The sequence below is a fragment of the Cariama cristata genome, unplaced genomic scaffold (assembly GCF_000690535.1).
Source record: "Cariama cristata isolate BGI_N322 unplaced genomic scaffold, ASM69053v1 scaffold26873, whole genome shotgun sequence".
In the NCBI taxonomy this organism is placed as follows: Eukaryota; Metazoa; Chordata; class Aves; order Cariamiformes; family Cariamidae; genus Cariama; species Cariama cristata.
Genome location: NW_009607194.1, coordinates 1,403 through 8,323, shown reverse-complemented (window position 1 = coordinate 8,323; position 6,921 = coordinate 1,403). Strand labels below are relative to the sequence as shown.

At 61.9% G+C, this 6,921-nt stretch overlaps 1 protein-coding gene across 1 annotated transcript in view; it reads left to right on the top strand.

Moving 5' to 3' along the window:
- Positions 1 to 6,921, top strand: part of HIP1 (huntingtin interacting protein 1) — a gene marked incomplete at both ends in the record, with an annotated part of 18,659 nt that overhangs the window by 10,889 nt on the left and 849 nt on the right. The window contains 19 exons of the mRNA XM_009696641.1: positions 401 to 476; positions 872 to 1,003; positions 1,599 to 1,696; positions 1,859 to 1,931; positions 2,356 to 2,539; positions 2,635 to 2,723; positions 2,819 to 2,935; positions 3,026 to 3,127; positions 3,900 to 4,094; positions 4,243 to 4,390; positions 4,550 to 4,636; positions 4,757 to 4,864; positions 5,040 to 5,176; positions 5,283 to 5,393; positions 5,507 to 5,565; positions 5,699 to 5,792; positions 6,154 to 6,254; positions 6,367 to 6,472; positions 6,715 to 6,838. Of these exons, the coding sequence (XP_009694943.1) occupies positions 401 to 476; positions 872 to 1,003; positions 1,599 to 1,696; positions 1,859 to 1,931; positions 2,356 to 2,539; positions 2,635 to 2,723; positions 2,819 to 2,935; positions 3,026 to 3,127; positions 3,900 to 4,094; positions 4,243 to 4,390; positions 4,550 to 4,636; positions 4,757 to 4,864; positions 5,040 to 5,176; positions 5,283 to 5,393; positions 5,507 to 5,565; positions 5,699 to 5,792; positions 6,154 to 6,254; positions 6,367 to 6,472; positions 6,715 to 6,838 (2,141 nt within the window). The remainder of the gene's footprint in view (positions 1 to 400; positions 477 to 871; positions 1,004 to 1,598; positions 1,697 to 1,858; positions 1,932 to 2,355; positions 2,540 to 2,634; positions 2,724 to 2,818; positions 2,936 to 3,025; positions 3,128 to 3,899; positions 4,095 to 4,242; positions 4,391 to 4,549; positions 4,637 to 4,756; positions 4,865 to 5,039; positions 5,177 to 5,282; positions 5,394 to 5,506; positions 5,566 to 5,698; positions 5,793 to 6,153; positions 6,255 to 6,366; positions 6,473 to 6,714; positions 6,839 to 6,921) is intronic.

The following is a 6,921-nucleotide window of genomic DNA, read 5'->3' as shown; positions in this document are numbered from 1 at the left end:
CCGAGTACAGGGGGACGATCACTGCCCTGGGCCTGCTGGCCACACCATGGCTGATACAAGCCGGGATGCTGTTGGCCTTCTTGGCCACCATGGGCAGTGACATCTTCCACTAGATGGGGTTGCTCAAGTTTCAGGTCCTTCTCTCTGCTCATCAGGTCCCAGGCTTATGGGAGAAAGCCTCCAGCAGTCAGTTTTTGCCAGAGGTGGGAGACTGGTGATGAGGTCTTCCCAGCACCCACCGTAGGTTTGGTGGCAGCACAGACCACCGTCCCCTCTGGTGCAGCACGGTGGCCCAGTGACACCCTCCTGGAGCCAGGCGAGGAGTTAGAGCTACCCACATTTGGGATGGGGTATCTGGGTTGGGCAAAAGCTGTCCCTAACCATTCCCTGCCCCTTGCAGGCTGAAGGACCTCTTCTACCGCTCCAGCAACCTCCAGTACTTCAAGCGGCTGATTCAGATCCCACAGCTGCCGGAGGTGAGACCCCGTGGTCCCCTGTCCCCAGGCTCACTGTCCCCATGGCCAGGAGCAGAGGTGGCAGTGGGAGTACCCATAAAGGGTTGCCTACTGCCTTGCCCGGTTTTGCAGAGCTGGTGGCAATGTGGGGCTTGTGGGGCCTGAGACTCATCCTTGCATCCCTCCCTGGGTGGGATCCTGTGGGATAGAGCTGCCCCTCTGGCGGGGGGCTGGAATCCCCTCTCACACCAACCCTCAGCCCTTGCCAGGATCCATCCCTCTGGGTCCTGGCTCCATTTCAATGGGTCTGGGCATGACCAGCTCAGTGCTGGGACAGGATTTCAGCCAACCATGCCCAAAGACCTGCAGCAGTGCTGAACCTCCCCGCCTCCAGCCATGCTCCCCTCCCTCCCCAGAACCCTCCCAATTTCCTTCGTGCCTCGGCGCTGTCGGAGCACATCAGCCCTGTGGTGGTCATCCCTGCCGAGGCATCCTCACCTGACAGTGAGCCCATCACGGACCTGGTGGAGATGGACACAGCCTCACAGGTGAACCCATGCCCCTTGGGCTGTGGAGAAGAGCAGCTGGTGCCCTTTGGCTCCAAGACCGGGGTTATTTCTACAAAACGGTGCCATGGTGGGGGCTGAGACAGTGGGGATGGCCTTGGGGGCTGGGGAGCATCATTGCAGGAGGCTGTGTGGGTGCTGGGTGTCGCATGTGGGTGCTGCTAGGTCTGAACCAGGCTGAATTCATCTCATGGTGCTTCTCTTAGTGGTTTGGTGCCCTCCAGTGATGGCCAGCTGGAGATGTTTGGCTTCCCAGCATTGCCCCTCAGCTCTGCATGCTTGCATTAGGTCTTCACGTCCCTCTCCACCAAAGGTTGTCCCCAGGCGCTGAGCATTTTGGGAGGGGAAGGGGTGTGCTGTAACATGGCTTTGGGGATTTATGTGGGGCTGGACCAGAGACGCTCCACGTTCAACATGTTCAGTGCCCTGGGGGCAGCAAGGGGATCCAGCCCCGGTGTCCAGGCAGCAGCCCTGCTGTCACATGGGCTGGCTCGGCGGTGCTGCTGGGGACATGGAGGGGATGAGGGCTCCTGGGTGGTGGTGGGTTCACTCGAGGTCTGTGCTGCTCTCCCTGCAGAGCCTGTTTGACAATAAGTTTGACGACATCTTCGGCAGCTCTTTCAGCAGTGACCCCTTCAACTTCAACAGCCAGAATGGGATGAACAAGGATGACAAGTGAGCAGTCCTCGTGATGCCACGGAGGTGGCCGGGATTGGACCGGGAGCTCCCTCTGTGGCACGGCACTGTGGCCGTGGCAGCACAGGGGACACCTCCCCTCCCCATGGCACTGGCATAGCTGGTGGCACTGAGGGTGTACCCAGTGTCTCTCCTTCCCAGGGACCGGTTAATTGAACAGCTTTATGGGGAGATCACAGCTCTGAAGGAGGAGCTGGAGAACTTCAAGGCTGAGGTGGGTGACAACCATGCAGTGGTGTCAGGCAGTGAGCACCCATATGGCGGTGCAGGGGCAGGATGAGACCCTGCGGCTCACACTGGGAATGGGGCTGGTGGGGTGGTGGCTGTGTCCCCGAGTGGGCAAGGCAGTGACTCTGACTGGCTGTCCTGCCCTGTCCCCCATGGCTTCTGCATCCCTGGCACAGCCATTCCTGCCCATACAGGGGGTCCCCAGGTGTGCCAGGGTGGGGGGACTGCGTCCCTGCTGAGGGGGGACAGGTTCACCCCCGCTGCCCAGCATCCTCAATGCGTCACCCTGCTGCATTTGGGGCTCTGAGGGATGCTACGCAAAGGTGGCTGCCAGATGGTACCGGCAGGCATCAGACGGTGCAGGCAGCCACCAAACAGTGCCGGGAGCTGCCCACCTGCCATCCCCACAGAGTGCACGGGTTGCGGTGCAGCTGCGCGGTCGTGCCAGCGAGCTGGAGGCTGAGCTGGCCGAGCAGCAGCACCTGAAGCAACAGGCGCTGGATGAGAGCGAGTTCATGCGCACGGAGCTGGAGGAGCTGAAGAAGCAGCGAGAGGACACTGAGAAGGCTCAGAGGAGCCTGACGGAGATTGAAAGTGAGTGGGGAGAGCTGGCACTCGGCTTGAGGTGGGGGTGAGCTCCAGGATGGGGGTCCTGGGTGCTCACCTTGGTGTCCCTGCATGCATGGCAGGGCGGGCGCAGGCCAACGAACAACGCTACAGCAAGCTGAAGGAGAAGTACAGCGAGCTGGTGCAGAACCATGCTGACCTGCTGCGGAAGGTGGGCTCCCCAAAATGCCCCCTGGCATCACTTTTCCCAGCCATGCCCATCCCCCGACACTGAGGGTCACTGAGCTCCCTCTCTGCCATCGCCAGAATGCAGAGGTGACCAAGCAGGTGACAGTGGCCAGGCAGGCCCAGGGGGATGTGGAACGGAAAAAGAAGGAGCTGGAGGACTCCTTCCAGCGGGTGAGTGAGCAGGCTCAGAGAAAGGTGAGTAGAGATGGAGGGGGAGATGCCAGGGATGGGCAGGGGACTCCCTCATGAGGCACTGGTGCTGGCAACCTCTCTTCTTACCCGCAGTCTCAGGAGCAGGCAGAGGTGCTGGACACACTGAAGCGGGAGCTGGCAGCCAGCAGACAGGAGCTGCAGGTCCTTCAGGTCACATTGGAGTCCAACACACAGGTAAGAGCCCATGGGTGGCCCCTGCCATCCCCACCACCACCCTGGGATGGGCAGCCTGGGCAAAGAGGAGGTCTGCGTGCTGTCGCAGTGCTTGGGTGAGGTGTTACCCACCCAGGAGGCGTTACCCACCACTGGCCTGATAACCAATTCCCTGTCTTCTTCCTCCCCACATCTAGATGGGTTTAATGATCATATCGGAGGGTTTAACGCTCTTGGGTGAAAAGTGTGCAGAGGAATGGCCTCCAGCAGTGGGGATCGTTGAACAAAATCCCTGCAAGGGCAGGGTCAGGCAGGGCGGCTCTACCTGCTGTAAAACTCAAGCCAGGAGTGTGCCATAGTACCACAAGCTTTTGCTTGGGCTTGCTGCGATGCCAGAGGGTATTTCGTACCTGCAAAGCTGTGGAGGACAGCAGGGGTTTCCAGGCTTGTTGTAGAGGGCAGAAGCTGGCAGGAAAATGGAGTTGCCCATCCCTAGGGTGGGCAGACACCCTGCAGCAGAATGGGGATGGGGCAGAGCTGACAGCCATAATAAAAGTGAATTTTCACTAATAAAAGTGAAAGGCCTCCCCAGGGAGCCTCAGCCGGCCCCAGGTGAGGCCGTCAGTGCTGCAAGGGTGCTCCCAGGCGGTGAGTGATGCAGGCTGTGACCTGTGTGGGCTGTGATCCCCGAGCAGGGATGGTCTGTGTGGCCCAAGCCTGGACCATGAAAAAGTCCCCAGACTGGAGGGTTTGCCCTTGGCACAGCCCCAGCTGCTGTTTCATGCCCACCCAGGTGGGAGCAGAGCAGAGCACCCGGATTGTCAGCCTGGAACAGGAGAGGGACAACCTGAGCCGGGCATCGGAGCGGCACGTGGAGGAGATGGCTGCCCTGCGAGCCGAGCTGCAGCAGCTGCAGGACACACTGAGCCGTGAGCAGAAGAGCAGCAAGATGGAACTGGAGAAGTTACAGACTCAGCTGAGAGACAAGGTACCTCGAGGGCACCGCTGGCATGGGGACATCCCGGCATCACCCTCCCTTGCGAGCTGCAGGGCTTCTGCAGGGGTTTGGCAGAGCTGGGGGTAGCGGTGAGGTGCAGGGGTGATTCCCACCCATGACACGCGTGCCGGCTCGACAGGAGAGTGGGGAGCGGGCGCTGCAGCAACGCCTGGCCGAGGAGCAGTTTGCCCTGCTGCAGGGCACCGCGCGGGAGGCAGAGCGGATGGTGCAGGATGCCCTTGGTCGCCTGGAAGATCCCGCTCACATCGGCTGCACTGGCTCCGCAGGTGAGTTCCCCAGTGCTCTCCAAAGCTGGTGTTATCCCAACCCACCGCCACGCAAAGCCCCCCTCCCTGCTGTCCTCTGGGCCATGCCAGCAGCGGAGAGCAGCCGTGCCGGACGCAAGGATGCCCCATGTTTGAGTCCTGCCTGCTCTCTGCCTGCAGATTGCCTCCTGTCCAGGACACTGGCAGCCTCCGAGTGTGTGCAGCAGCTGCAGGATGCACATAGCAAATACCTTTCCAATCACACAGGTGAGAGCCAACAGCCCCGGGCAGGGGCTGGGCTGGGGGGAAAGGGGCAGCTCCAGCACTTGTCAGCCAGGTGGGCAGTGCCCATTGGTGCTGAGGCATGTGCCTGCTCTCCCACCGTAGCCATGGGCTCCCTGCTGCCCTGCCTGGCCCTCTTTGCCCACCTCGTCAGCGATACCCTTCTGCAGGGCAGTGCTACCTCCCACGTGGCCCCCATGGAGCCCGCCGACCGTGAGTGCTGTCTGATGGGGTAGGCAGGGGTTGGGTGGGCAGGGACTGGGGCAGGCAGGGCCCCAGGTGGGCAGGGGACTGGGTGGGCAGAATGCTGGGGCAGGCAGGGACTGGGTGTCTCTGTCTCCGAATGTGCCACCCCCAGCCTCTCATGCTGCCCACGCTGCCCACGCAGGTCTGCTGGAGATGTGCAAGCAGTGCGGCAGTGAGGCTGTGAGCTACCTCAGCGCCCTGCAAGACCCGGGGACCGTGGAAGGTGCCAACTGCAGCCTGGTGATGACCTGCTTGGGCCGGATCAGTGACATCGGGGAGGTGGGTGCCCCAGGAGGGCTAGTGAGACGGGGTCAGGCCGTGGTGGGCACCACCAGAGGGGCTGTACCACCCCTGGATGGTCCCTTTCGTCCTATCTTGTCCCCAGGAGCTGCGGCCTAAAGGGCTGGACATCAAGCAGGAGGAGCTGGGTGACCTGGTGGACAAGGAGATGGCAGCGACGGCGGCAGCCATCGAAACAGCAGCCGCCCGCATCGAGGTGAGGGTTGCCACGTGCCGCGAGGCACCCGTGGGCGCCATGCCTGCTGGGACCACCAGCACAAGGCCAGGACTGCACACAGGGCTTAGCGTGGCCTCTCACCCGTCCACCAGGAGATGCTGAGCAAGGCACGGGCTGGTGACACTGGGGTCAAACTGGAAGTGAACGAGAGGTGAGCGGTGGCTGGGGCACTGGAGAGAGATGGGCAGGCAGGATGGGGCCCAGTGCTGCAGGCAGAGCAGCTGCCCCATGGCTCTGGAGTCCCCCTGCCCCACAAATGGGGCTCAGTGCAGTTTGTTTCGCAGGATCCTGGGCTCATGCACGGGCCTCATGCAGGCCATCCACGTCCTGGTCCTGGCTTCCAAGGACCTCCAGAGAGAGATCGTGGAGAGCGGACGGGTGAGCTAGGGGCAGGGATGCAGGCAGGGGTGCGGGCAGGGCATGGGGCAGCAGGAGCCTGGCCACCCAGGTGTCACCATGCATTTGCTGGGAATGTGCTGCTCCAAGCCTTGGCCAGTTGGAGCATTGGCACTCCCCAGCCCCAGAGTCTCACTGGGGCTGCGGTCCTCAGGTTGTCACAGAAGTCCCGGATCTTCCTTCCCACATAGGGGACCCCCTGGGTTCGGTGTCTCCCCAGCTCCCGTGCACATCCTAAATGAAACCCTGATTTATTCTGTTCCCCTGAGAGTGAGGGTTTGGGGATCCCAGGCCCTGCCACCCCCCTGTCCCCAGTGTGTGACCATGCCTTTCCTGACGGCAGGGTGCGGCGTCCCCTAAGGAGTTTTATGCCAAGAATTCACGCTGGACTGAGGGTCTCATCTCCGCCTCCAAAGCTGTGGGCTGGGGTGCCACTGTCATGGTGTAAGTGTCACCGTCACCCAAGAGGGGAGAGGATGGCAGGGTCCTGCTGTCCCCACAAGGAGGGGATGGGGATGGCGGTAGGATGCACCAGCCCCTCTCTGCCTTCCCTCAGCGATGCTGCCGACCTGGTGGTGCAAGGCAAGGGGACATTCGAGGAGCTGATGGTCTGTTCCCGGGAGATTGCAGCCAGCACTGCTCAGCTTGTGGCAGCCTCCAAGGTAGGAGTCCAGCACCTTGTGGGGCTCCCCGACTGCTGCCTGCATCCCCCGGTGGCTCCCCCCACCGCTGCCTGCACTCAGCTCTGGGAGATGCTCCATGCCTAAGCAGGCAGCAGCGAAGCTGCTCCCCTGGCCGTGGTTTGGGGTGACCCTCAAGCACTGTGTGGTCACCTCAAACCATGGGGTTGGTCTTCTACTCACCCGGCGAGGTATAAGTGCACCCCTCCTCACTGCCCTGGCAGGTGAAGGCAGATAAAGACAGCGCCAACCTTTGCAAGCTCCAACAAGCTTCCCGGGGCGTCAACCAGGCCACGGCCCGCGTGGTGGCCTCCACCAAAGCTGGGAAGTCGCAGGTGGAGGAGAAAGGTAAGCGTGGGGCTGGAGGAGCAGAGACCTGCCCCGAAACCTCTGCTCTTTGCACTGGCTGTCTTTGGTTGGCTGTGCCCTGG